This window comes from Chinchilla lanigera, unplaced genomic scaffold (genome assembly GCF_000276665.1).
Source record: "Chinchilla lanigera isolate Chin_1 unplaced genomic scaffold, ChiLan1.0 scaffold00136, whole genome shotgun sequence".
In the NCBI taxonomy this organism is placed as follows: domain Eukaryota; kingdom Metazoa; phylum Chordata; class Mammalia; order Rodentia; family Chinchillidae; genus Chinchilla; species Chinchilla lanigera.
Window position 1 is genome coordinate 3245189 of NW_004955537.1, and position 27862 is coordinate 3273050.

At 43.9% G+C, this 27862-nt stretch overlaps 2 protein-coding genes across 7 annotated transcripts in view; both read left to right on the top strand.

The window, feature by feature from the left end:
- The window catches only part of Kdm4a (lysine (K)-specific demethylase 4A), a 56552-nt gene extending 45795 nt beyond the window's left edge, over positions 1 to 10757 (top strand). For all 5 annotated transcript variants that reach the window (XM_005410671.2, XM_013507751.1, XM_005410672.2 and 2 more), the window contains exons 17-22: positions 530 to 638; positions 944 to 1129; positions 4243 to 4413; positions 8819 to 8938; positions 9216 to 9308; positions 9436 to 10757. In XM_005410671.2, the coding sequence (XP_005410728.1) occupies positions 530 to 638; positions 944 to 1129; positions 4243 to 4413; positions 8819 to 8938; positions 9216 to 9308; positions 9436 to 9576 (820 nt within the window). In that variant the 3' untranslated portion in view covers positions 9577 to 10757. The remainder of the gene's footprint in view (positions 1 to 529; positions 639 to 943; positions 1130 to 4242; positions 4414 to 8818; positions 8939 to 9215; positions 9309 to 9435) is intronic.
- Positions 10758 to 12887: 2130 nt separating this feature from the next.
- The window catches only part of St3gal3 (ST3 beta-galactoside alpha-2,3-sialyltransferase 3), a 200667-nt gene continuing 185692 nt past the window's right edge, over positions 12888 to 27862 (top strand). The window contains exon 1 of one of the 2 annotated variants that reach the window (XM_005410679.2): positions 12888 to 13053. The gene's annotated coding sequence lies outside the window, so the exon portion shown is untranslated. The remainder of the gene's footprint in view (positions 13054 to 27862) is intronic. The other variant, XM_005410678.2, reaches the window with a different exon arrangement.

Consider the following 27862-nt stretch of genomic DNA (forward strand, 5'->3'; position numbering starts at 1 on the left):
AATGCCCAGAACTTACTTTAATCCTCTATAGATGTCCACTGGGCACACCTCTCAGAGAAAGTGGGGCTTGGGTCAGACCTTAAAGTCTGAATCTGCCTTGGATAAAGGAAGCAGAAAGGAAATTGTTTCACCTTGGGGAAGAGGTCTGGACAGAGACATAGGGGGCACTACAATACTGGCAAACTTGGGGTGTGCTGGAGCTGTTTTCCAAAAGCACCTGTTCCTATGGTAAGAGAGCCCTGTTGCACTCTCCAGTTTATTTTCACCTCTGAAAAACGACTACACTCAAGTTGTGGTCTGACTTACTTGCCACAGATTTGAGGAAGTAGTGTAAGAAGTGTGACCCTGCCTTAACCTAGGGCATATGGTGTGGTGGTATTTCTAGCTCTCACCTTCCTGGGTCTTGGGAACTTGGAGGAAATCAGTGGCCATCGTGGGTGAGGATGGAAACGTTGTTGGAGACCTGTGCTAGAATGGAGGCCATAGGCCCTTGGGCCCAGAGGTGACTGAGGCCTTCACCTTTTGGCAGGTGGGTCCATGTTTCATGTGCCGTGGCAATTCTGGAAGCAAGGTTTGTCAACATTGCAGAGAGAAGTCCAGTGGATGTGAGCAAAATCCCCTTGCCCCGCTTCAAACTGGTAAGGAAGACGAGATGGGCTTGTGGACTCTACCTAGTTATCCTATTTATAGGTCTCTTGAATAGAGGAGGACAGTGTGCATCTGCTTGGCCCTGGTTTTGTTCAGTTTCTGGTTCTCATCCTGTTGTCAAATTACTTACTGAGGAGACCCGTGATCAGATGTGAGATTACAATAGGCTGTACACCTTCTTGTTTTAGGGGAGGGTTGACTCTTACTTGGCTCTGTGCGTTTGGGGGCGTGGATCAATAAAAGAGGCCGGACTGTCTTTCCTGGAGTCACCACTCATTGGCCTTCTTGCGTGCAGAAGTGTGTCTTCTGTAAGAAGCGGAGGAAAAGAAGCGCTGGCTGTTGCGTGCAGTGCTCCCATGGCCGGTGCCCCACTGCCTTCCACGTGAGCTGCGCCCAGGCTGCCGGGGTGATGATGCAGCCAGATGACTGGCCTTTTGTCGTCTTCATCACCTGCTTCCGGCACAGGATTCCCAGTCTGGAGGTGAGAGAGGGCGCCATTCTGGAGTCCTCTTGACAAAGTGAAGAATCCTTTACTCTGCATGCTGTCTATTTATCATGCCAGCGCATATTTCCGCAAGCATTGTGCTTGGTGGAGATGCTAATGAGTAAGTCATTAAGAGAGGACGCTGACTCTCTCTACTCCCTGCTTTGGATTTCATAATCTAGTGCACCAAATTGCTTCTGGTCAGTTTATTTGGATTATCTTGATTTGCTTGCCTGTCCACCAGGATAAACTCCTTGAGGTGAGGGCCCATGTCTTTTTGTTTTTGGCAGTGCTTCAGACTGAACCTCGGGCCTTTGCTATCTCCCAGCCTATTTTTTATTTTGGCACAGGGTCTTGCTAAGTTGCCCAGGCTGGGCTCAAACTTGTGATCCTCCTGTCTCAGCCTCGGAGATTGCTGGGATTACAGGTGTGTACCACCGTGCCCAGCTGAGGGTCCATATTTTATTACCCTAGATGTCCTTTTTGTTTCACCTAGTGTCAGGGACATAATAGAAGCTTTGTAAATGTTGAGAACTACTGGAGAGAACTGACAGTTCGCCATGAACAGATATTCACTAGGGGTTTTCGTAGTTCTCTGAATGGTGAAGTACAGAGAGATACACGGAATGTGAGCTAGTGGAGTTGCGAAAGAGTCTGGGTAGAGGTTGGCATTTGAAGTGGTTCTTGACAGTAACAAGAAATTGCAAGCAGGAAAATATTCAGGACTTCAGAAGCAGAGGATCAAATCTTGAACAAATGAACATACAAGACTGGTTCTGGAATCATATAGCAGGGGTAATAAACTGAGAGCAGAGCAGCACTGGATGGTGACGGCCCTGCACTGCCACACTTCCAAGTTTGACCTCTCTTCTATTGGATGAAACCTTTTCAACGTTAAGATTTTGAAGTGTGTGTGTGTGCACATATGTGTGGTACCAGGGATAACGAAAGCCTTGAGTCTGCTAGGCAGGTACTCTGCCACAGAGGTATATTCCGTAGTCCTTTTTAAAATTTTATTTTGACACAGAATCTGGCTAAGTTGTTCAGGTTGGCCTTGAACTTACATTCCTGCCTCAGCCTTCTGAGTAGTTAGGATTATAGGTGTGTGATACCACACCTGGCTTGAACTATATTTCTTTTTTTTTGAAACAGGATTTTACAATGTAGTTTAAGCTGGCCGTGAACTCACTAGATAGGCCAGGCTGGCTTCAAAGTTATGGCAGTCCTCCTACCTCAAATGCTGCGATTACATGGATGTGCCACCACATCCAGCTTATATTTCCTTCTTAAAATTTTTCTTACTGTATATTTTCCTTTTATATTTCCTTTTTTTGATGGTGGTGGTACTGGGGTACTGCGAATTGAACCCAGGGCCTTTGTACTACATCCGTAGCCCTTTTTATTTTTTATTTTGAGAGAAGGTCTTGCTGAGTTGCCCAGATGGGTTTGAATTTGAGATCTTCCTGTATCAGCCTCCCAGAGTGTTGGGATTACAGGTGTGTGCCATCATGCCTGGTTGAACTATATTTTTAAATAGTGACTCTGGTAGTGGCCCTGGGAAATGATTTGGAAATCAGAATTTGAGGCAGCAAAATCCATTTCATTTAGCCTAGGAAAGAGAGTGAGTTTTGAAGTAGGAATACTTAGGCAAATCTTGGAGGTATGTTGTTCCCCGAGCACGCCAAAGTGGGGAGCCCCCTGGGTGGAGTCAGGTTAGAAGCCTTACGAGGTGGGAAAACCTCCAGCCTGAGTTACATCTAATGGAAGAGAGTTTCCTAGCGTGGTGAGTGTGATAATCAAGGAAGAACACGGGTAGGTGGCCAGTCCACAAGAGAGAGTTTTGCACTTTGCTGTTGAGATCACAGAAAAGTCCTCATTAGTTGCCCAGATTTTCCTTTCTCATGAAGGTGTTTTATGATCATGAGAGGTGGTCATCGGACATATGGGTAGGACCTTAGGAAGATGGAGAATGTTCAATGGGAAAACAAAGCTTTGAAGGAATAAAGGTCTAAGTTATTATCAAGTCCCAGTTCCAGCAGATAAACTAGAGTTTGGTAATAGAACAGGATTGCTGTTTTATGATTATCATCTGTTCTCGGTGTGCTTTATTTGGTAGCTGTCGACTGCTGATGATAAGAAACAGGTACTGCCGAGTATTTGACTAATTTATTGTTCAAGTATTTTTTAAGCATCTGCTATATACCAAGCAGTTCTAGATGCTAGGAAATTGCAAGAAAGTCCCTGCCCTCATACAGTATATGTGAGGTGTATGCTGTAGCTGAAAGATACACAGGAAACTACCAGTACACAGTGTATCAGACAGAACTGCGATGGCGGAGTGGATAGCGAGTAGTGTTGCCAGTGATGAATGTTGGGATGTGAGGAAAGCAGGGTACAAATAACGGGAATGGCATCTCAGGTAGAAGGAACAGCAGTGCACAGACCCTGGGCTGGGAGCCGATGTGGCACATACACTGAGAGAACTGTGAGGTGGCTGGCTTGGCTGGAGTGAAGTACTTGGGCAGATTGTTGGGAGTGGTTGGCCATGATGAGCCTACCACATGGTTTGTGATGCCATTTGCATCACAGTGAAAGTTCAGAATGAAAGCTGAAGCGAGGCCAGAGATAGCAGCAGATCCCTTATAATGGGGAGCAGGTTGTTGGATATAGCTGAGGACATCCATCAGACTTCAGCCTTTGTGGCTGCGACCTGAGGGCAGGGTTAGTGCCCAGCTCAGTGTGCAGCAATGCCTGGTGGCCAGGGCCTCTGGTCACCGAATCCACTCTGATGCTCTGATGTGTAAGTAAGCCATGTACATTTGTAGGGACTGTTTTTTGGATCCAGGAAGTCACAAGGCTGTGTTTACGAAGGACCAGTTATGGGCCAGGAGCTCAGGGAGAGCTATATTTATGTAGGAGAATATGACACTGGCTGGGATGTGGGTATGTGGAGAGAAATGATTCAGCTCCTGACTCTTCTCTCCTTCTTAACTTTTCATTCTTATGCTTATCTTCTTTGGATAAAGGGGAACCCGTCGATTTTTATCCTTGTTTGCCAGGCCCAACGAGCAGCGCACTGTGTGAATAACCCAAGCCTCTGTTTCTTTCAGCGTGCGAAGGGGGCCTTGCAGAGTATCACCGCCGGCCAGAAGGTCATTAGCAAGCATAAGAATGGGCGCTTCTACCAGTGCGAAGTGGTCAGGCTCACCACTGAGACCTTCTACGAAGTCAACTTTGATGATGGCTCCTTCAGTGACAATCTGTATCCTGAGGACATAGTGGTAATGTCTGCATGTGGCTTCTGTGGCAGTTTGGGACTGAGGAGTTTCTAGGTCGAACTGGCAGACTGGCTGTGGGTGTGTTTGCTTTTACTAATAGATCCTATGGGTCTTTTTGTTATCCCCAAACAGAAGGACATATTCATACTAGTCTTTCCTTGTAAGGAAAATTGTGCGCTACACTGCTCTCCCTAGAAGTTCATGGAAATTAGTGTTTTCTGCAGTTCTTTAAACTACACATATATTTTGGTCAGATTATCCCCGAAGGCACCTAATGGAGCAGAAAAACCCAGGCTTTGGTATCAAATTGGACACATTTTGCTGCTTAGAAGCTGTATGATTTCTGGAGAATTATCCAGCTCTTTTTTCTACCATGCCATCTTAGCAGATAGTCTGCTCTTGGCTATTTACAGTTGAGGGCTTTGGGCTAAGGAGAAACTGGTGGGAACTCCCCTGGGGTGCATATGTCGTCAGCAGAGACAGCAGAGGCACTCCCTGGGACTGAGCTCAGGTTTCTCCTGCTGCTGCCCCTTTGTTTCATGTGCTAGACTAAGCACCAAGGTAGAAGAGGTCAGCCATTTCTTCCCTTAGTAAATTGGATATTTCCGCTGTTTATACCACAGCTTAACTATTAAAGCATGTTGATTAGTTCAAGGTAGACTTACGTCATCTTAAAGATACTGGTGTTCACAGCAGTAGTACAGCTAGGATTTATTAAGTTCTGACAGTATGCCGGGTACTGTGCTAGTGTTTTATGTCAAGGGTCTCTTTTTCTTACACCAGCTCCTAGAAGTGGATGGGTGTCGGGTTAATAATATCCCTTAGTTACTGCGGACTGATCACATCTGCAATTTCCCAGACAAGTGTACAGCAAAGGCTAAAAGAGCAAATGGAATGATTTCAGGACTCCAGGAGGATCAAAACCTTCTCACAGAATTCAAGGTTCTCTTGAGGCTTCCCTGGGTGGCTTGTATTTATTTTGTTATCAGAAGAAGGGAAGGGAGTACTCAAGAAGAGTAGAAACACTCATGGAGTTTTCCAGGTAAGGTATTAGGTTAATCTGCTTACAAGTGACATGCCTGAGGCTACAGTATTTATCTAGTTGAGGTTGGATCCAGGTGTCCTTGGCTGTGATCTTGTCTTGTCCCTTGAGGCTTCATCCACCATTACAGGCCTCAGTAGCATTCCGTGACTTACAGAGGTACACTTACTATGAGCCTACCGCCCATCTCCAGACAAGGAGCTAGGCCTTGGACAGATTCACAAATAAACATGAAAAGCCCACTGGTTAATTCAAGTCCTGCTCAAGGCTGCTTCATAGTGGTCTCCATCAGATGGGTATTATTTCTAAAAAAAAAAGAATAGTGACCCAGGACTTCCTTTTCTAAAGGAAGTCTCCCCTTTTTTACTTGGGGAGACTGAGGCAGGAGAATTTCAAGTTTGAGGCTGAGTCTTTGTCTCAAAAAAGAAAAAGTTACTGAGGACTCCAGAGTCTGTTTTTATGAGTTGTGTCTATCAATACTTATTCTATTAGAAGTTTAAAATGATTAATTTAATAAAAATAGCTTTTCTAATATAAAAATGAGTGAGAAAGCAGCCATTTTTCTCAATTTTGCACATCTGTCACTTTTTTCTTTTTTTTTTTTGAGACAGGGTTTCATAGTGCAGTTTAGGCTGGTGTTGAACTCACTATGTAGCCCAGGCTGACCTCGAACTCACAGCAGTCCTTCCTCAGCCTCCCAAACTCACAGCAATCCTTCCTCAGCCTCCCGAGTGCTGGGATAACAGGTGTGTGGTACCATGCCCCAGCTTCTATGTCACTTCTTTGATATGCTGTTTTGGTTAAAGTACAGGAAGAAAATTCAGCCTTACACAGCTATGTATTTGGAAAGGGGAGGAGCATTTTGGTAATATCCTTTCAGATACATAATTATTCTTCTCTGATACTCTACCAGAACTCAACTAGTGGCAGGATTTTATTTTGTTTTGTTTTTGTTTTGTTTTTTTATTTATGTATTTGTGGTACTAGGGATGGAAGCTAGGACCTTGCACGATAGGTAAGTCCTCTACCGCTGAGCTACATCCTCACCCCTTTTCCAAAAATTTTGAGACAAGGCCTCACCATGTTTCCCAGGCTGGTCCTGAATTTCTCAGTTCTCCTGCTTTAGCATCCTGAGTAGCTAGGATTATATATGTAGGGCCTGTGCCCAGCTGCTGACAGTTTTTAAGTTAGATGCAGTGTGGAACCTGATAGTAGGTCAGTGAACTTTTCATATTCTATTAAACTAAAATATGTTGGTCTGTCTTACACTTAGATTGGCTCTTTTACCCATGCCTGATTTTTTTTTTTTTTTTTTTGAGACAAGGTCTCGCTGTGTAGCTCAGGCTGGCCTTGAGCTCACTTTGTAGCCCCAGCTGCTCTTGAACTTTCAGTGATCCTCCTGCCTCAGCCTCCTGAGTGCCGGGATTACAGGCATGTACCACCATGCTTGGCCATGCCAGATTCTTTAAAATCATTCAGTGATCATTTGTAAGTTATTGATGCACTGTGCTATGGAGATTTTCCAAATGTTGTTAAATTTTATGTAAACATCAAAAAGTCACATTCATTAGTGTCACTCATCTCAAAAAAGTCTAAATTCAGGGAAACTTAAGCTCACAGTGATGATGCCATTTTCCTGAAATTCTGATTTTTGCCTGAAAGCTTGAATTTTGTTAGCAATAGATATTATGTGTTTTGTTTTGTTTTTTGCGGTACTGGGAATTGAACTCACAACCTCACACTTGCCAGGCAGGCACTGTGCCACTGAGCTATATCCCCAGCCCTGTTATCTGTTGTTTTCCTCAAAGCGACAGACTCACTTCATTCACTTTCAGGAAGATGCCTGCCAAATGCCCAAATCTCAATAACAAGTTTGTCAGTCCATGAGGAATAGCAGCTAGTGCAGTTCACAACTCACATGATTACCTAAGTGGGTTTCTTTTCCTTTCTTCCTCCCTATTTTCATTCTTGCTTTTGTAGTGCAGGGTATCAAAGCCAGGACCTTGTGCATGCTAGGCAACAGAAGCCACACTCCAGCCCAAATGCCTCCCAGATAGCCATTGTACCACCACACACAGCCCAATGTCCTGAGTACTGTAATTACACAAGCATTCAAGCCTTGATGTGTAACAAAACTGTTACTGCTTCATCAAGGGATATTTTCATATGAAACCTGTCCTTTTTCTTTCCTCCTTAAATTCTGTGTGCACAGTGGTGAAGAATGCAAGAACGGCTGGTAGAGCTTGATCCTGCTGACCAGACTGTGCACATGACTAGTAATTGACAGATTTTGTGTCATCACTGCCAGTGCTAATGTGGTGAGAAAGGCTAGTGTCTTAATGTTAGGAAATCGGCCACGACCACACATTTCCTGCAGATGTCTCAGAAACCTCAGAGGTTTATGGACCACACTTTGAGAACTGCTTTTGTGGGAGGCGAAACAGAATTGCAGTGAACTTAAGTGACTTATCAAGATCATGTTTGGTTAGTTAAAATTTCTACTTCAGTTTTTGATTACTTGCTCATAAATGAATTAGCAATATAGTATAGAGCTGCTTTTCCTCAGAAAATGAACTGGCAAGACAGGACACAGACCCTTTTCTAATTTTTCATGTATTGTGGTGTTTGTAGAGAGTTTTGGACATCCACAGCGTTTCAGACGTACTGCCCCATTTCTGTAATGTATCCTTGTTAGGCCTTCTCTTCCGGTCTGTCCTTTCATTCAACCATTGTAACTGTGTACCAAGACTTTAGCTGGGATATAGTTGAACATTCATCTTAAAGTAGCCTTTTCTAGAAGGAATAAAGGTACAGATGTATTGTGCCAAGACCCATGGTAGGTAACCCTGCCTTTCTTATTACACCTTGCTTATATTTTAAAAACACCTTTCTTAAATTCTGAGTGTACTTCTAGCATTTCTTCATGGAACAGCCCTGGAAAACAGATGAGTGGGTGTGAGGATTATTGATTTTGGCACCTGCTTCCTATGCTTTATTATTATTATTATTATTATTATTATTATTATTTTCTCTCTTTTTTGTGGGTACCCGGAATTGAACTCAGGACCTTGCACCTGCCAGGCAGGTGCTTGTACCACTGAGCTATACTCCTGGCCCCCTTTTATGCTTATTACTGTTTGCTAAATTCATTACACCTGTTTCTTTTGTTGCTAGAAGCAGGATAAGAGATATGGGCGGACTTTAACTTTCTAGGTCTTTATTGCATCTGTCAGCCCAGAGTAAGCAGCCTACTGGAGTGTCAGAGCAGGAGTGTAATCTATAGTGGCTCATTTTTCCCTGAGTAGATGTCAGTTACCATTGTGCTCAAGTGGGCCTTCCTGTCATTGCCCTTTTTTCTTTCTTCAGAGCCAGGACTGTCTCCAGTTGGGTCCTCCTGCTGAAGGAGAAGTGGTCCAAGTGAGATGGACAGATGGCCAAGTCTATGGAGCTAAATTTGTGGCTTCCCACCCCATCCAGATGTACCAGGTAGCCAAGGGTTCCTGCTAGGGGTACAGGGTATTTGATTAACTCAGTATTTCCTCTTGACAGGTGAGTCTTGGCTCTTGAGAGAACTACTGTGGGTTGGTAACAACCTTTTTAGAGCTAGCTCTGTCCCATGTCTAGTTCGCTAGTGCAGTTTCAGACCCGGCAGTCCTTACTTCAGTGCTGTAATGTCCTTTGGCTGCAGGAAACTGCCATTCTCATGGGGTGGGCAAGGGAAGCTCAAAGGTACCTAGCCAAAAGGCCTTTCTGTTGTTGGCAGGTGGAGTTTGAGGATGGCTCACAGCTTGTGGTTAAGAGAGATGATGTATATACGTTGGATGAAGAGCTTCCCAAGAGAGTCAAGTCTAGACTGGTGAGTATCTTTTCTGTGTGCCATTGGCTCCCAGGAGCAGGAGGGAACATAGCAGGGTTTGTCACTTTTTTCCCCCTTAGGAGAGTTGGCTATAAAGTGACGATTTGGCTTGCCTATTCTTCTGCAGTCGGTGGCGTCAGACATGCGCTTCAATGAGATTTTCACGGAGAAAGAGGTTAAGCAAGAAAAGAAACGGCAGAGGGTCATCAACTCTAGATACCGGGAAGATTACATTGAGCCTGCACTGTACCGGGCCATCATGGAGTAGGTGCTTCCAGGGTCCAGCAGGTGCCCAGCCACGGTGGCGAGCGCGCTCTGGTGTTCCACAGCACAGCAGACACACGGAACTCTGAAGTCTCTAAAAGTGAAGTTGTAAAACGAAAAGGAATGAAATCACCGACCCCATCACCTCCTTACCTGACCCTCTTCGCATTCTGCCCTAGTGAAAAGACAAGCCATTTTGGGACATGTGGCGGCAGCTGCTGATCTCCCAGCTGAGGGGCTGAGCACTGGAATGCTGTGGCTGCACTGACCCAAGTCCCAAAAGGGGTCAACTGTGCCAGTTGGGCAGGTTGCCCTGTTCCTGGCCTAGGACTTAGTTTCCTACCAGTCAATCACCTGTACCCTCTAGGCAGAGGTGCTGGTACTTTCCTCAATTCCTTTTGTATTTATGTGTGTGCGGGCGTGTGTGTGTGTGTGTGTGTGTGTGTGTGTGTGTGTGTTTGGTCTGGACCAGCTTCTGCAAGCCCCTGGCCTTTACTTTCTTCCTTGCCTATTCAGGGCAAACAAAATGTGAAATTCTGTTCTCAGCTAAGCTGAGTAAAGGCCCCTGGGAGTTGGCTGGAGGTGGATGCGACATCTGTCTAGGCCTGGAATGGCCCCAAGAGAATGCTGGCAAAGCTGCAGTATTGAGATGCTACAGAGTTGATGCCACCTCTGTCCTCCTTTGAAGGAGAACATAGGGGTAACATGGCTGTGTGCCCACAACACTCTAGGGGACAGAGCTTCTGTGGCACAGTATTAGAGGGTGTGGGTGGGGAGTACCCTCAAGGGAGGACTCTAATAATGGAAGCAGGCAGAGCCTGGTGGGTGAATCTGTCCACAGAAAATTGCAATCATGCAAGGGCTGGGAGGGTTAGGATGAACTGGGGCCACTGGAGGCCGAGGGCAATTATAGGTATGCCCTTTGTCTGGGGGGGGTGGGAGGGGCCTGATTTGAGGGTGGAGGGTGGGAAAAGGGGGCAATACTGAGGGGGTTAAACAGGTTTTGCTCCTCATGAATTTGTTTGCCTGGGCCCAGGACTGGAGGGGTCACACTTATCCCCTATGTATACAAGAATCAGATTTATAATACTTCCCCTTTTTTTGTTACGTATGAACGCTATAAACCAAATTATTTTGAAAACTGGTGCATCACCTTGTCCTTAGCAATAAAGTGTGTTGAGCAGAGGATTGGTTGTGTCTGCCCCAAGGAGCCCAAGTGGCCCCGGGTCAGGCTGGGGTGTATCCAGAGTCAGGCTCTGGAGCAGGGCTATGTATTTTAAGAACCAGTGAGGCAGGATCTGGAAAGCTGTTCCAAAGAGATTGGACCTTTCTTGTCAGGCTCTGTAACAGACGAAGTGTGAGCCATGAGAGTAGCCCTACTGGCTAGGAGCACCTCTTTGCTTCCCCTGCTTTATAGCTGGCCAAGAGAAGGTAATGGGAAGGACCAAACCACTGAGTCATCTCAACATTAATCTCTCACTTCCACCCCATTTGATACATCTTTACCGAGCTGAGTTATGTCTGTTGCAGCTTCTGTGTTCCACACACATTGTGGAACTAATTTAAAGGAAAGGGAATGTTTGTTATGAGCTTGAAGACGAAGGGGCTTGTCCTGACTTTTCCCCTATGAAGTCCTGAAGATGCTTTCTGAGCTGCCTGTAGTTAGCAAGAAACCTGCTGGTTCGGTCCCTGAGGACTAACTTGTCAAGTGTAGGGGAGCCTTGGGATAGAGAAGGGCAATGACTGCGGGTTTAGGGCACAGCAGAGCTCCCCCAGCTGGCCCTAGGCAGCCAGATGCCAGTGATGCTAGGGTCAGCTCAGCTACCCAGTACTTTGCAACCCTGGGGTTTGGGGGGTGGCTGCTACTTGGTACAAACTGGGGGAATGGAGAAGCAAAAGGTTTCAAGGATGCTTTTCTAAACTAATTCCCTACCCGGGCCAAGGAAAGAAGGTTGACCCTTTTGCGCTTCATGTGGGGACTCCCAGGGGAGGCTGGGCAAAGCTAGGACTTACTGGTGTGACTGGGCCCTGGGAATAGAGAAACTTGGGTCCCAGATTTCCCCATTGGCGTCACTGCTCCCAGCTTTGTTTTAGAACCTGCAGGGCTGGCTGCCTGATCTAATCCTAGCAGAGGCATTTTATTTTTTCAGTGTCTTGCTCTCTAATTCAGCCTGGCCTTGAACTGCTATCCTGCCTCAGCCCCCCCGAGGGCTGGGATTACAGGCGTGTGCCGCTATGCCCATCAGAGAACGTATTTTAAAACGTAATCATTTTTCTAAAAACACTGCAGTTTTAATTTGTGTCAGCATAATGTCCTTTAGGAAATCCAAGCTCATAGGGGTGATGGGGCTTTCTGACTCAAAACGCTGTCGGGACGGCACAGGACCGAAGCGCGCTACAAGCCGGCCGTACCACTGAGTCAAACGCCCAGCCTTGGACTGCGGTTCCCCTTCCCGTGGCCAGTGCAGTCATGTTCATGCCACCCCAAGCAAAGGCCACGTCCCCCTTTCCCCTCTGGCCCTTGCCTTACGCAGGTTTCCCAAGAACACTTTTTGCCAAGGCAAACAGCCTTTGTCTAGTAGGGTGAGGTCTTTGGGTTGGTATCCAAGGGTGACAGTTCAAAGTTCTTCCCCATTCTCAGAAATCCAGCCTTAAATTGTGTCCCAGGTGCCCAGGACTCGGCTGCTGGACTGACGGGAGTAGAGACCTCCAGGGCTGCAAGAAGTATACTTGCGCAGGGTGACCGCGGAGGTTCTAAGTTGGTGGCTGATGACAGCAGACTGGACCCCGCGCCCTCTCACCCCGCGGGACCACGCAGACGCCTTAAAATCCGGAGCCTGGGGCCTGAGCGAGCGGCCTGGTTGGCGCTCCCGATCTGAGGACTGGACTAGGCGTTCGTCGGCGTGGAATCACGGTGGCCAACCTACACTCTGCGCCCCAAATCTCGACAGGCTCTCGAGGGGCTGGTCCTCGGAGAGGGTGGAGAGCCCTCTAGGCCGTGGAGTCGGCGGAAGCTTGCTAGGCGGAGGGGACCAGAGCTGGCTATGCTGCGCCTCTCGCCGCGCATCCTCGGCCACCGGGTCCCCACGCGGGTCGGGAGGGCCGGCCGAAACCTCGGGGTGCCCCTATTGGGCCGTCCGGGCCTGTCCCCGCCCCGTGCCCGCCCTGCCTGCGGCGCAGCCTCGCATTGGTCGCCGCAGCGGCCCGTCCGGCCCCTGCACGCCTATTGGTTGCGGATGCCCGACCCCCAGCGAGGGCTCGGCGGCGGGGAGCCGGATTGGTGGTCCCGCGGTCCCGGGCCGCGGTCGCGCGCTCCGCCCGCTGCTGCGTCCCCACTATGGCGGCGCCCATACAGCCCAGCGCTTCGTGGGCGCCCGCCGGGATTCCCCGCGGCTGTCGCCGCCACCTGCGCCGTGGCCTGCGCCTCCTCGCCCCGCGTAGGGCCGGGCGCCGCCTCCCCCCGGCCCGCCTCTCGGCTGCGGTAAGAACCCGTCCTGCGCACTTGCGGGCGCGACGAGGGTCGTGGAGGAGGGGTGTCGCCTCGTTCTCCACCCCCCGCCAGGGCTGGGGTTGGACGGCTCTGATCCCGCGCCCTTGAGCTGGGAAGGACCCGGCGGCGCGGCCCAGGGGTCGCTTGGGCTGGGAGCCCGGCTTCTGGACGACCTCGCTGGGGGGGCGCTACTAGGCCTGGGGGAAAGGCCGGCCGGGCGCGCGCCGAGCGGTCCGGGTTGCCCGCCTGCGGGACCCCGCGGCGCGGCGACCCTTGGCTCAGGGTAAGGACGTAGTCATTCCGGCCTTGCTGTGGGAAGACGGACAAGTGTAGGAGTCCGCCTCGCGAGGGTATCGGTTGTCGTTGCCTGCATCTCTGCCAGGGGCCAGATCTTCAGGGGGACTGGGGTCAGTATGATTGCAAAGTACTCTTCCTTTCCTTCTGGCACTTTCTCTCATTGTCTTCTCCGCGGTGTGGTTTGCCAGAGTAAACATGTTCGAGAAGAGAGCTCCTTTGATTAGGAGACTGCCCAATGAATATGTTGAATTCCTTTTTTACAAGGTGCCCATTTTTCAGTCTGCTCTTTGTTTTTCTCACATAGGAGAGAGTGAAATGTTAAAATTGAATCATTGTAATTAACCGAGGGAAGGACCAATGGAGTCAGCTATTATCTTAGAAAGTAAAAAATATTTGCAGACTTTTCTGTGTGTGATGGGGTCAAAACCAGGGTCTCACACATATGTGGCAAGCACTCTACCACTGAGCTACACCCTCAGCCCTGTACTTTGAATTTTCTGTTCTATAATGTCGGACATGAAGGTTAAAAGAAACACTAATTAGGTTGCTGAAAATAAAATAGTCTTCGTGACAATTTAGGTTGTTTCTAAGTCAGAATCACTTTGGAATGATGATCACTGAACCATTTGATGTGCCTTCCAGTCAGCAGTCAGAGAATTGAAAGTTGCTATGAAAGTTGGTGACCAAATGATATTTTCAAGTAATCTCTTGAAGCACTGATAGCTCTTGGATGGTTTGAAGTATTAAGTGGTGAATTTCTCCTTAAGTCTAAATGTCTAACTATGGTTTGATAAAACAATGATTGTGAAACAAGACAGGCACGTGTCTAGACTGCCTTGATTAATCAAGTGTCTATTTTTGTTGTTTTGAAACAGGGTCTCACTATGTAGTTCAGGCTGGCTTTGAACAAACTATGTAGCTCAGGCTATCCTTGAACTTACAGTGATCCTCCTGCCTCAGCCTCCTGAGTGCTGGGATGACAGGTGTGTAGCACCGTGCCTGGCTCTCTCAAGTGTCTAATGAGTACGTATTATGTGCTGCTGAAGGGAACTCAGAGACATTTAAGATATGGAACTTGTTCTGATGGCCCTATACTAGAGTTGAGCGCATAGAGTGCACACATGAAAATGATAGCTAATGATGTGGTCTCTAGAAGTCCAAGACAGTAAGTACTATGAGAAATCAAGCAAAGGAGAAACTCCTGTATTTGAGGAAGGCTTCACAGGGGAGCTGAGGCTTGAGCTGGGACAGCAAAAGTGCTCAGGCCTGTCTGGAACAAGGTAAATGAGCTGATCGAAAGGGGGTTGGTAAAGTAGCACGGGGAACTTGAAATGCACCTGGCTGGTTCCGGAGGTTCTTCCTGGAGAAAGTGGGAGATGAGGTTGTACAGAAGGTAGGTGGATGGCATCAAACAGAGGTGCCTTTGCCCCAGCATGGAGTAATACTCCTTCCTTCAAGTGAAGACAGAGCTAACCATCAGGAAAGAAGCACAGTAGTACTTTTATTTGCCGTTGTCATTTTCTAATTAGCCCTAGTTATTTGGAAGAATAGTTCTTAGCCACCACAGACCTGCACCTCGAGTTCTTTCTTACCTTTCTTTTTAATTCCTGTGTTCAGTTGGTTGCAGGACATGTTGATCCTACCTCCACGTTTCTTTCCATTCCTGGTATCATCACACTGATTTGGGCCATTGTTATAATTTCCGTGAATTAACCCAGAACACTCCTCCCCTGCAGCATTGTTTTCTTTCCTCCTATTTGCCAGGTGTGCTGCCATTACTTCCTGTGTGTCACTTCTTCTGCCAAGCCTTTCAGTGGCTCCCTGTATGTTGAGCTAGCTGTGGACCAGCTGGCATGGGCGTATGTGCAAATATAGTTATTGGCCATACCTTCAGATTTTACTACATTTTTCTGGATTGTGAGAACTACTTGCTCTTTGTGCTTTGCTGTTTGTACTTCATATCTTTGCTGATGTTGGCCTTTTCTGTCTTAAATGACCCCCTTTAATTGTCCATATGTAATTCTTAGGGCTGTTGTAGGAAACTTTTTCTGTGCTTTTCTCCCCATGTAGACTAGCTCTGTCTTAAACCAGTATAACTTTATAGTCTTTTTGCGTTCATTGCCTTAATGGCGCTTCCACTCACAACATAGGACTGAAGCTTTCTCCAGATGTGAATGATTGTCTTTGTCGTCTAGCACAGTGTTTTTCTGTAGTAGATACTTGGCAAATATATTGGAAACAGCTTTGAACTAGGATGGATACAAAAAAAATCTTATGTGGAAATGAAATATTTGTCATAAAGTATGTAAATAAAATTATTTATGAGAGAGAATCCTTACTGAGGGATCTGGTGTATTGGTCTGGATAGCTTGGATTAAACTACACTAACAAAAATCTTAAAGATTTCCATGTTTTAGCAGGACTGAAATTGACTTCTTATTCATGCTACATGTCCCACATGAGTACACAGAGAACTCTGCTCCTCAGTCACTCAGAGACCAAGGTAGCTGGTGGTCAAGTGAGTGCTAGTTTTCAAAGTTTCTGTCCCAGTGTGGCATATGTCTCTTTCATTTACATTTCATTGACCAAAGCATGTCACATGGCCAGACCTAAGTTTAAAGCAGGATAAGGAATTGCACCCTTAGCATATGCCTAGCAAACAAAGAACCAGAAAGATCTGGTGAACAACAATAACGATTACTACATTTTCTGTGGGTGCCACAGACCATTAAAGATTAGAGATAGCCCTCCTTTAAAAAAAATTAGAGATCACAAATGAGATTTAACAATATCAGATACAAATATTGACAATAGCAAGTATTAATAACTCTAGGTATGGTGGAAGGGTGAATTCAGAGTTAAAACTGTTACAAGCATTTATAAATGCCAAGGCCAATTATACAAGGGCAATACATTCCATGTATAACACAGGCATTCCTGAAGGTATTACTGTTTTTACAGTAATCAACACAAGATGGCCCTGAGGCATCCAAAAATTTAAAAAGTTGAATTATATTCAAGATACTCAAGAAGTCTGTAATAATTTGAAATGTGTTACACAATTGGATAAAATAAAGAACATGGTTGAATTGAGACTAGTGAAGTTGTTTTTTGGGGAGGTTTCACTTTTGACAAAGAATAGAAGCAGAGAAGGCTGGTTGGAGCTCTGGTTCAGGAAACAGAAGATCTGGCTTTACATCTTGGCTATACCACTAACTGTCTGACATTGAAAGTGTCGTGTGCGTGTGTGCGCGCGAATGCGTGTGGTGTTGTGGGTCCATCCTAGGGCACATGTTAAGCAAGTGCTGTACCACTGAGTTACATCTCCAGGCTCAGGTTCTTCTAGCCTCAGAATGCTGGGATTATAGCATACATAAAGCTGTTGTAAAAATTAAATGAGTTAGTTGAGGTAAAGTGCTTTGCGCAGTACCTAGCTCAAAGTAAACATTCAGAATATCAGAGTAGCAGCAGTAGTAGCGTTTGAAGAAATTCTGAGAAAACAGGTAAGGAAGCCCCAGAAATATATCTGAGGTCTCTCAGATTTTCCTGTTTTTTTTTTTTTTTTCTTCTCTCTTCCTTGGACTGCATTCCTGCCATGCCTTTTTAAAATTTTCGTATCTTATTGTGTACATAACTACCTCTCCTACTAAATTTAGTACTCTAATTATTCCACACATATTTATTGGACACAAGCTCGTGCTAAACTACAGTATGGCATTGGAGGTGTAAACGATAGGTCCCTGGCTTCGGAAAGCCTATAGTCTGAGAGGACCAAAGGGAAGTAAACCAGTAGTTACAATACTGTCAGACCTCAACATGCTCACAGACTTGGTTCTAGGACTCTCCAGGAATACCAAAATTCAAGGATGCACATGCTCTTTGTATAAAATGGTGTAGTTTGCATATAATGCTGAAGATTTCCTTTATCTTTGTTAGCTCTGGATTATTTATACTACCTAATACAATGTAAATAGTTGTTATGTTGTTGTTATAATTAAAGAATAAAGACAAGGAAAAAAAAGTACACATTCAGTACAGATGCACTTTTTTTATTTGTTTGTTTTTTGTCTTTTTGAGACAGAGTCTTGCTATGCAGTTCAGGCTGGCCTTGAGCTCACTTTGTAGTCCAGGCTGGTCTTGAACCCGCAATCATCCTCCTGCCTCAGCCTCCCGAGTGCTGAGATTACAGGCGTGTGCCACCATGCCTGGCCCCAGATGCACTTTCTTAAAAAAGTGTTTTTCATCTATGATTGGTTGAATCTGCAGAGGTCCAACTACCTTGTAACAAGGTTTGTGACTGAGCATCTTGTCCTTTTGGGAGTTTAAGTAACAGTTTTCTAGAGCTTGAAGAACCAGTAATTACTAGCTGGTAGGATGTGGCTTTAAAGGCTCGTCATACATGAAACTGTGTGTGCCAGGGCCTAGAGACAGAAGAACATATAGCTCCACCCTGAGTGGGGAGGCTGGGAGCAGGAGTGCAGAGTGTGTTTGGATAATGTGGGCGTGGTGCTGCAGAAGAGATTGAGAAAAGCTTTGTGAATTGTGGAGTTGAAGCTTTATCCTGAAGGTGATCAGGAGCCCCTGAAAGATTTGAAGGTAGGAAAGACTTTATCAGCTTTGCCTTTGAGGAGAATAACTGTGAGGCGGTGCTAGAGGAGTGCATGTCTTGTTTCCGTGGCATGGGAAATTCTGAGGTTTGAATCATAGTCTGTGCCTGCTACACGAGAGTCATACTCATATTTATGAGAAGAGATTAGAATAAGGTGAGACTGGAGGGAAGGATACAGTTGGGATGACGCAGCCAATGAGAGGTTTGTGTGTCTTGCTTAGGATATAAAGAGTCAGTAGACCAGGATTTCATTTGTCTTCACCAGCTTCTACCCTGTGACCTTGAGTAGACTGTGGAGTTGCTTCTTGGTCTTCTTGACTTTCAAATTTGGAAAATGGGGATAAAAATTCATATCTTGCAAGGTTGCTCTGAAGATTGGAGGGAACAGATATAAAAGCCTGGTCCTGCCAGATGTGGTGGTGCACACCTGTAATCCTAGCACTCTGGAAGGCCAAGGCAGGCAGATTGCAAGTTCAAGCCTAACCTGGGTAATTTAGTGACTTAGTGAGACCCTGCCTCAAAATAAAAAAGTCTTGGGGATGCAGTTCAATGCAAAGGTCCCAGGTTCAATCCCCAGTACTGAAAAACAAACAAACAAGCCCAGTCCTGTGTTTTTAGGTATGTAAAGGACCTCTTACAGTAAAAAATGGTAGTTTTTGCACATAACATTGCTGGGAATTGAATCCATGACCTTATATACGCTAGAGAAGCACTCTGACACTGAACTATACCCACAGCCGTCTCTAATTTTTGTTTTTTTTGTTTTTTTTAGCCAGGATCTGGGTAAATTGCTCTAAATGGCCGCAAACTTGTCATCCTCCTGCCTCATGGTTTTGAGTAACAGGGATTACAGGCGCGTGCCACCACACCTGACTAAAATAATAGTTTTAATAGTCCTCATGTTTAATATGTTGTCTCTTGCTTCTAGCCTATGGTAGGCAGTTATTAGCCTTAACTCTCACCACCTAAAGATAACCACTGCCAACTTTGTGGTTTTGTTTATGCATTTTAAATGATGGATGATGCTGATCTGAGAGTGTTTGGCATAAGGGAATTTTTCTGATACCAATAAAGAAAAATTGATAGGAATATCATACCAATTACGATAGTGTTTAAGGCTGGAGCTTGGAGTTCAAGTTGAATCCCAAGTTCAAGGCTGGGGCTGGGGATTTAGCTCAGCGGCAAAGCACCTGCCTGGCAAGCACAAAATCTTGAGTTTGATTCCTGGTACCGGAAGAAAAATGAAAAAAAAAAAAAACAAAAAAAAAAAACCCAAAAAACCAAGTTCAAGGCCAATCTGGGGAATTTAGGAGGACCCTGTCTCAAAATTAAATATAAAATGGGCTGGGGATATAGCTTAGTGATAGAGTTTGCCTGGGTTCAATCTTTAGTACTGCAAGAAACACACACAAAAATAGTGTTTAAATGTTAACGTTTTAGATATGGCCATTCAGCCGTTCCCATCCCTTGAAATGACATGTGTGTGTAACTGCTTTCTTGTCATTGGTGTTACTCTAGCATGCGCGGATCCCGGGATGCTAACATAACTTCTCCAGGCCTGTCCTTGTTGTCTGCCTCCCTTCTTCCATCATTGGATGATTTTTTTAAAGATGGTAATAGGAGTTTAATTTAGATTTGTTTTCTGTTGGGTTCCTCCCTAGTCATCCTGGCCCGACAGGAGTTCCTCCTCCCTGAACTCATGTTTTTCTGATTAAATGTCGTCTACTGCCTTGTCTTATTGTCTCTATGTCACTTAATTTCCTTTTTCGAAGATGTCAGTTTTTCTTCCAAGGTAATTGAAAAGTGGCAGGATTATGTTTTTTAATATGGGTTAAGAAACCATTGAAACCTTTTGTTTTAAATATGTTAAACAGGTTGTGGGCTGGGGATTTAGCTCAGTGGTACAGTGCCTGCCTGCCAGGCGTGAGGTCCTGAGTTAGATACCCTCTCCCAAACAGGTTGGAAAATTCTGTTTTTTTAAATGTATAGAGCAGTGGTTTTCAGACTTTTTGGCCTCAAGGGTCCTTTAAAGTTTAAAAATTACTCAGTACCTTCAGAACTTTCATCTTTGTGGGTTTGTCTGTTGATAATGTATTAAATGTACTTAATACATTACAATGATCAACTGCTGAGAAAGTTTTAAATCAGAAGAATACATAGTACATATTCCATTCGCAGTAACGATTACATTATCCCAGGTCTTCACATGTTATGTAACCTCCAGAAAATTTACTGGACCCTTATGAGAGAATGAGTGTGAACAAGGCATATAATGTTAGAATTATTGTGAAAATAGTGTTAAACTCGTGGATCCCCTGAAAGGGCTTTGGTGACTCTTAGGGTCCTCAGACTATACTTTGAGAACTTCATAGATACTATATGATAGCTTCTGTTTTATTTTATTTTTTTCAATTCAATCAGATTTTATTGCTACATTTTAGAGATACATGATGATCGCATTCATCGTGGAGAATTTGTACCTGTACATGATATAACTTGTTTTTTCTTTCCTATTGCCCTACTTTCCCTTTAACACCTCCTCCCCTCTACACTCACAAAAACTTTGTTTATGGTAACTTTTATATCACACTTTCACTTTTCTAAAGAAAATGTCAATGTCAACATTTACAAAACTTTTTTTCAAGATGCACTCAATGTAGCTTCTTTCAAAAGTAGCTAATTCTTAGCCTTTGTTGCAGCATCTCCTGTGACTTGGAAGGGTGGATGTGTGTGCTTAAAGAATATCGGGTAGATTCCTGATATTCTTCTGACAGACATTTGCCATCCCAGGAAAGGTAGCAAACTGGGAATACCAGTATTTCTGTAAAAGAAAAATATACACTGTATCTTTACGTTCTGAAAATTGTCTAAGGTCATAGCTGGATGATAACTGGAGACTTTTGAGGTGCAAATTTCATGGTTTCTTACTATCTCATGGTGCAATATAGTGATGATGCTGCTTTAGAATATCCAGTTTTCATGAACTTAGCCACATTCGTGTCATTTTGTACCATGTAAGCTGCACACGTTAGGAAAGGAACCAATGAGTGGTGGTGCCACCACCCCTCATACTGTGGAATCTCATGTGTCTTGCTCAGCTAGGAGGCATGGGGGGCCGTGCCAGTGCAATTAAGAATTAACTTGTACATGGGCATTCTGGTGTTCCTTTCAGTAACTGGTGAATCACTTTGAGCACCCTTGGAAGGAAGGCAGATGGTGCAGGCTGCTAAAATGGCATCCCTGGGCTCTTAGCACAGCCCTCGCCTGTCTGTTCTCCGTGTTGCCACTGGAGCAAATAGAGATCTTTGTGAAATATGGATCTTACCTCTTTTCTCTACTTCATCCCTCATGTAGTTCCCACTGCCAGTGGGATGAATTTTCAACTCCTTAGCAGGGACAAGACTGCTCCTACCCTTACAGGATTTCAGCTTTCCAGAGGCAGTTTAGTTCAGGCCTCACCTCATTTTTGAAGCTTATGGACAGTGACTAATCACTACCATCATCATGTCTGTGTCTCATTTATCACTGCTGCTGAGAGCAGATATTGTGTGTGCTTACTACTTTTCTCAGGTGTGTAATAATGGCTTTTGCCTATACCGATAAGATAGCTTCTAGCAGAGTTGAACACAGTCACTCTGCAGGAGTGCAGCATAGCTTTTCTATTATGTGTCTTTCCTTTGCGCTATGCTCTGATAATATGCATAGGATAATTTCAATTCTTTTGTATGTACTTAAGCGTGTTCTTTGAGCTAGTATGTAGGCTATTTTAGAGAACGCCCTGTGTGCAGCTGAGAAGAATGTGTATTCTGATGTTGTGAGGTGGAACACTCTGAAGATATGTACTAAGTCCATTTGTTCAAAAGTAGTTCAGTTCTTAAATTTCATTGTTTTTTGTTGTTGTTTTTTTTTGTTGCCTAGTTCATCTTTTTGTGACAGTGGGGGTATTGAGATCCCCCAATACAGTTGTATTAGTGCTTATTTGGTTTTTCATGCCCATTAATATTTGTGTTATTTAATTGGGTGCACTGGTATTTGTTGCATATATATTTATGATTGTTATCTCTTCCTCTTGGAGCATTCCATTTACAAGTATGTAGTGTGACCTTCTTTCTATCTCTTAATCAGTCTTGGCTTGAAATTCACTTTGTCTGCAAAGAAAATAGCTACCCCTGCTTTTTTCTGGGTTCCTGTCACATGGTGTATGGTTTTCCATCCTTTGACTTTCAGTCTGTGAATTTCTTTTTGAATTAAATGTGTTTCTTTAGTTTGTACCAGGAATTGAACTCAGGACCTTGCACTTGCCAGGCAGGCACTTGTGCCATTGAGCTATATCCCCAGCTCTTAAATGTGTTTCTTGTATGCAGCCTATTGTTGGGATCTTCCTTCTTGATCCATTCTGCCAGTCTTTGCTTTTTGATTAGTGAATTGAGAGCACTAGATTGATGGTTATAACTGATATATATTGACTTACTCTTGTCATGTTATTTTCCTGTTGTTGACACATTTTTTTCCTCTTCCCTCTGTTTAATTGTTTGCCTTGCCTGGTGGATTCCTTCTGTTGGGGTTCATGGGGTTGTAGTCCTTGTTATCTCTTTCTTTGGGGGACAGGGTCTTGCTATGCAGTTTAGGCTGACCTTGAGTTCACTTTGTAGCCTAGGCTGGTCTTGAATGTGCAAGGATCCTCGTGCCTCAGCCTCCTGAGTGGTGGGATTACAGGTGTGTGCCACCACGCCTGGGTGTTATCTCTTTGTAGAATATCCTTCAAAACATTTTGGAGTATTGGTTTAGTGGTCATAAATTTCCTCAAATGTTCTTTGTCATGGAATTATCTCGTTTCTTCATCAGTTTTGCAAGATAGTTTTGTGGGGTACATCAACCTGGATTGAAGGTTTTCCTTTAGAACTTGAAATATTTCACTCGAAGCTCTCCTTGACTTGAGGTCTGTGCAGAGAAGTCAGCTGTAATTCTGATGGGCTTTCCTTTATAGGTGATTTGTTTCTTTTCTTTAGTAGCTTGTAAGATTCTATTCTTGTGTTGAATTTGTGGAATCTTGACTATGATATTCTTGGCCATAGATTTTTTTTTGATCATGGCTAATTGGAGTTCTAAATGCCTCATGTATGTCAAATTATTAAAAACTGAATGTCAAATTATTTTTCCCTACCAGGGAAGCTTTCTGCCTTGACATCTGTGAACAGTTTTTTTCATATCATTTGTGCTATGTCCTGCTTTTTCATTGACTCCAATCAATCTTAAATTATCCTCCTTTGCCTCATCTAGCAGCTGCTGCATTGATTTCTCATGGTCCCTTACTATTTTTAAGGAATCTTTCTTTTCATGATTGCTACCCACAAGCCTGTCTTCCATATCTGAGATTCTGTCCTCATATTAGCTTAATCTTCTATGGATACTTTCAATGGAATTTTTATTCTCCTGGATATCTGCTTGAATCTGCCATTTCTTTCCAATGCTGAACATTCATGGCTTTCATAATTTTCTTAAGCTCCTCTGTATTTTTGTCTGTATCTGCTCTAGAGTCATTAAGCATGATTTTCACTGTGGTCACTATCTCTGTAGTTACCTGAGAAATTATTTCTGATTTGACTTTTTCCAGCATCTCATTCAATTGCTTTGTTGTTACCACTTTGGAGAGGCCAGCGAAGTGGCTTTTGGATTGTTCCACCTCATTGCCCCCTGAGTTTGCCTTAGGTGAACTGGATGTCTGTGGTTGCATCTTACTTAAGTATCTTCCCATTTCCTTGTCTTTTTTTAGTTTAATTCCGGGGTGATACTTGTAAATTGCATATGGTGGGTTGCTTTATTGCTAGTATTAAAACCCTTAGGAAATAATTACTTCTCTGAGGTTATCTTCCAGGTGTAACTGTTTTTTTGAGTCTGTTGGAAGATCCTACATCTTCAATTTGATGGGGATGAGAAGTTGCTGCCTATTTGGCCTAACCCCTGGTTCTTTGGCACTTGCCACAGTATTTTTTTGTGACTCTTACTGAATTTTATTCTTGGAATACCAGGAAGAACAGCTGTTTAGAACAATTATGTCACTTTTAGCTAAAGTGATACCATCAGCAATAACAGTAGCAATAATCACAGCCTAGAAAATGACAAACTGAGGTAACCATTAATTTGCCACCTTCAACCGTATGAACTGGATTTGTGGTTATATAACAAAATCTAAAACAGACCAGAAAATGATATGCAGTATATAAGTCCTTAATATGTCAATTTTACCCTTGAGTTAAAATTTAAAGGGGTTAGGGTAAAAAATAGAGAGGTAGAAGAAGAGGAAGAGATTGGAAGTAAGGCTGGAGGACAAAGGGGATCACACTAACTTTGGGAAATGGATGCAGAGGACTGAATGGAGAGAAGGAAGAGCTGAAAAGAACAGAACAAGAACCACAAAGAGGTTAGAAACCACATTCATACTCATATAAAAACAAGATCAAACAGTGAAAGAGAAAAAAACAAAAAACAAAACCACCACCACAACAAAAAATGTGAGAGAGAGAGAGGAAGTCTGCTTCCAGATTTGTCTCTGTTGTCACTGGTAGACAGTGTGTGGAGACAGAGTCTCTATCTGTGCCAGTCTATCCCAGCAAGCCAGCAATAGCTTTTTGGCAGGGTAGTGGATAATTTCAGCAAGCTCGCGCCTTCTGGCGGAGACCAGACGCATTCGGCCTGCAGCTGTCTATGTACCTTCCGTGAGCCTGAGCCCAGCTGGGGACCACTAGATGGAGCCAGGAGCCGCTCTGATTTCTGAGCTCAACTTGCCCTTCTCCAAGATGGCTTCTGGCCAAGTGTTCTCTGGCCCTGGGGCCCGGACTGCTGAGCTCTCAGCAGTCACTGCCAGGTAGTGCAGTCCTTCACACCCACTGTTCCCTTCCATTGCTGTGTCTCTGGCCTCTGGGGTCACCAGCGCTTACTGTGTGTCCACAGTGTTTTAATCTGCTCTTGTGCAGTGACTCCCATCTCAGGGAGAAGGCGCCACTGGCTACCTCCTTCCTCTTCATTGGAGTTTTTCCCTTCACTCTATCTGTAGGCTTCAATTCATGCCTCAGATCCTTCCTGGGTCCAGGGGACCCTCTTCCCTCCCTCTTGTCTTTCTCATGTTGATATACTTCAGCGTCTGGCCAGCAACACTCAAGAGAAGTTCTTTCTCTGCTGCTTACTACTCTGCCATCTTGGTGCCTTTGTGTTTTTTTCCTTATGCTTTTTTGTTGTTGTTGTTTTGTTTTTTTTTTAAAGATAAGAGCAGATTAAACATTATGGCACTGCTATATTGGCCTAAGACTTAAAGTCTCAGAAAGAATAGCAATAAAAGGGGCCATTTATTTCAGCTTTCTAATGATATATTACTTTACACATACTTGCACAATATTATAATGATACCAGTGATTAAATCTTAATATGCCATATTCAGTTTTTTTTTTTCCCTTAGGAAATGGGACAAAAAAAGAAAAGAAAAGAAATGGGACATTACATTTTCCATAAAGGCCTACCATGTGTGTACCCCGCCCCCCATGTCCTCTCTCTTTCACTAGAGAAAATCACTAGCTTTGACTTGAAGGTCATTTCTTACCATGTATATTTATATACTTTTGCTATGTGTTCTGTGTCCATATACAATGCAGAACAGAGGACTTGCAGACTGGCCTGCCAATTTATTGCACACAGCAATGCTCATTCATTTATATATTTCAGGTTACTATTTTCAAGCTACAGTTTGGTTTCCATTTTTTCTGGGCATAGTGTCATTTCTCAGTCACTTTCCACAGCAGTCCCCACTTTACCTCAGCTGGCTGTGGCAGAGGAAGACTGTCTTTTCAAGACTGCTGTTGGATTTTCTCAAGATAAGTTACATTCAACTTTTGTTTTGTTTTTGTGCTACTGGGGATTGAGCCTAGACTTTTACACTGAGTATATCCCTAGCCCTTTATATTTTAGTTATTTTTTTTTGAGACAGTCTTGCTAAGTTTCTCAGGCTAGGCTCAAACTTTTGATCCTCCTGCCTCAGCCTCCCAGAGTGATGGGATTATAGGCATGTGCTACCATACCTGGTTGCAGTGACTATTATTATTATTTTTGTTTGTTTTTCTTCCGGTACCAGGGATCGAACTCATGACCTTGCACTTGCCAGGCAGGTGCTATGCCACTGAGCTAAATCCCCAGCCCCACACTGACTATTAATCTTCCATATAGAAGTCACCTTTTCCAAGTAAAATTTTGTCTAGGACTTGTCTTTTGAGTGCCACTGAGGCAAACAAAAAATAAAAATCCCCTATAAAACCAGACCTTAACAGTTCCTATTCAGAAAAATTGCTCTCATAAAAACAAGTATGAACTCCCATGTGCAAAATTGAAAATTTTGTTCCCAGGATTTTTTATTCCCCAAGGGTTTCCCTGAAAACCCTTCCAGGCTTTTCCTTAGCTTTTTCTAAAGTTAATATTTTTAGGCTTTCTCTTTTATTTCCTATTTTTAATTTTTTTTCATCTTTTTAAATTTATTTGGAAAAAAAGTTTATTTGGTTGGTTTTATTTGAAACATGGTTTCTTTATGTTGTTCAGGCTGGCTTTGAACTTACCTTGTAGCCCAGACTGGCCTCAGACTTACAGTGATCCTCCTACTTCAGCCTCCCACGCACTGGGATTATACAACCATGCCTGGGCTATTTCCTATTTTTAAAACCCTTTTAGACATTGAGTTTCTGGTTAATAAATTACTGACTTCCCATATTGAGGAGCCAGGGTCCAGTCAGGAGAGAGAAACTACATATGGCAATTTGAGCAAAGTTTAATGCAATTAACTATAGCAAATATTTGAAGTAACTTGGAAGTAACTAGTAAAAAGTAAAGAAATAGCAGGTGGAAACATGGTTAGCATCATCAGCAATCAGGAAAATGCAAATCAAAACCACAGACATGTAACTTCCTGCCCAGTAGGAAAGCTGTAATCTAAAAGACAGATAACGAGTGTTGGAGCAAGTATAGAGAAGTTAGAACTTTTGTTGGTGAGAGTGTAAAATGAGTTTTGCTGCCATGGGAACCAGTCTGGCATTTCCTCAAACAGTTAAACCTAGAATTATCACATGATCCATGTATATGTCATTCTTATGGATATATGCGATATTGGCTGGAGATATTTACCTAAGAAAAGTAAAAAAGTTCTGTCTGTATGAAAACTTGTACACATTCATTGCAGCAGTATTCAGCACAAAGGTGGAAACAACCCAAATGCCTATCAGGTAGTGAATAGATAAAATATCTAAACATCAAGATATTTATAATTTTTTTATTAGTACATGCTTGTAATACATAATGACCATATTCTTTTGGGGAGTTAGTACATGTATACACAACATACCTTAATTTAAAAAAAAAAAAATCTCATTCCCTTCCTGGCCCATTCCCTTCCCTCCATCTCTTGATTCCCTTCTCATAAAAGATCTATCTCACTGTATCTTTTTATCGTTTATGTTGCTCTTTATTTATATTTTTGGTTTTTCATATAAGAGAAACCATGTGATATTTAACTTTGTATGTCTGATTTATATCACAACATTATGGTTTCAGCATATATCCTGTTTGCTACAGATGACTTAAGTTTATCCTTTTTTATGACAGAGTAGTACTACATTGTGTATAAATACCACATTCTCTCTCTCTGTCTGTCTCTCTGTCTCTGTTTCTCTGTGTCTCTGTCTGTCTGTCTTACCCAGGCTGGCCTTGACTCGCAGCAGTCCTTCTGCCTCAGCCTCCCGAATGCTGGGGTTACAAGCGTGTGCCACCATGCCCAGCAATACCACCTTTTTTTTATCCATTCATCTGTTTTTTTTGTTTGTTTGTTTGTTTTGGTTTTTCTCTGGTACCGGGAACTGAACT